General features: G+C 39.9%; 1 protein-coding gene across 1 annotated transcript in view; it reads left to right on the top strand.

The window, feature by feature from the left end:
• The window catches only part of Dnaja2 (DnaJ heat shock protein family (Hsp40) member A2), a 20716-nt gene that overhangs the window by 17122 nt on the left and 2493 nt on the right, over positions 1–1101 (top strand). The window contains exons 7-9 of the mRNA XM_031336870.1: positions 6–29; positions 162–289; positions 1034–1096. Coding sequence (XP_031192730.1) covers positions 6–29; positions 162–289; positions 1034–1096 — 215 coding nt within the window. The remainder of the gene's footprint in view (positions 1–5; positions 30–161; positions 290–1033; positions 1097–1101) is intronic.

The following is a 1101-nucleotide window of genomic DNA, read 5'->3' as shown; positions in this document are numbered from 1 at the left end:
ATACCCCCCTGGCAAAGTAATTGAACCAGGTAAGTTATTTCATCTTATCCAGGTTATCGGTGTTTTGTTACAATTTATGTTTGTAGTGGGTAACAAAGGAATATTATTGAATATCTTCCTTGGGTAAAATTCTTATCTAATTTCCTTTTTTAAAATAATAGGATGTGTTCGTGTTGTTCGAGGTGAAGGAATGCCACAGTATCGTAATCCCTTTGAAAAGGGTGATCTTTACATAAAGTTTGATGTGCAGTTTCCTGAAAATAACTGGATCAACCCAGACAAACTTTCTGTAAGCTGGTTTTTAATGTTCCTTAAGCAGCTGATTTGTGGCTCTCCCTTTATTTCCTCTCATTTCCTTCTTTTGCTCCCCTTTGTGTTTCTTTTCTCTTCATTTTGCTTTATTATAGGGTCTCCCACCTCCTGCACCCTAGGCTGGTCTAGAAACTGACAGTTATATGTATTTCCTGTCTATCTTTTGATTGCCGGTATTATAGATGTGACCAACCACTCCCAGCTCTTTTGAGACAGAGTCTCTATGGTGTCATTTATTTATTTATTCTTGTTTTTTCGAGATAGGGTTTCTCTTGTGTAGCCCTGACTGTCCTGTTTCTCTATAGTCCAGGCTGGCATCGAACTCAGAAATCCGCCTGCTTCTGCCTCCCAAGTGCTGGGATTAAAGGCGTGTGCCACCACTGTCAGGCTGGCTTTTATTTTTTTAGTGTTTGCATGGTTGATGTTTTTTTCTGGTCGTTTTGAAAATAATGTTGGCTGATGTGTTTATGGGACAACCATAAATGGCTAAAGCAGGCTGAATGTGAGATACTGGGAAGAGTTTGAACTCACTAGAGACCAGATCCCTCAGTCAGCAGCACTGTTTAGAAGTACAGTGGAACATATCTGCAGTGAAGTTTCTAGTGTTTAAATATTTTGTGTTAGTGTTGGCTACATAGTGAGGCCTTGTCTCCAAAAGTGTATGCCTGCCTGCACGTGCATATTTGTGTGAGTACACATCTCCTGTTTTTGTTTCATGAAGGAATTAGAAGATCTCCTGCCATCTAGACCAGAAGTTCCTAATGTTATTGGAGAGACAGAAGAAGTGGA

This window comes from Mastomys coucha, unplaced genomic scaffold, assembly GCF_008632895.1.
Source record: "Mastomys coucha isolate ucsf_1 unplaced genomic scaffold, UCSF_Mcou_1 pScaffold22, whole genome shotgun sequence".
Lineage (NCBI taxonomy): Eukaryota > Metazoa > Chordata > Mammalia > Rodentia > Muridae > Mastomys > Mastomys coucha.
The sequence above is the reverse complement of the archived record's forward strand: the minus strand, read 5'-3'. Positions and strand labels throughout refer to the sequence as shown.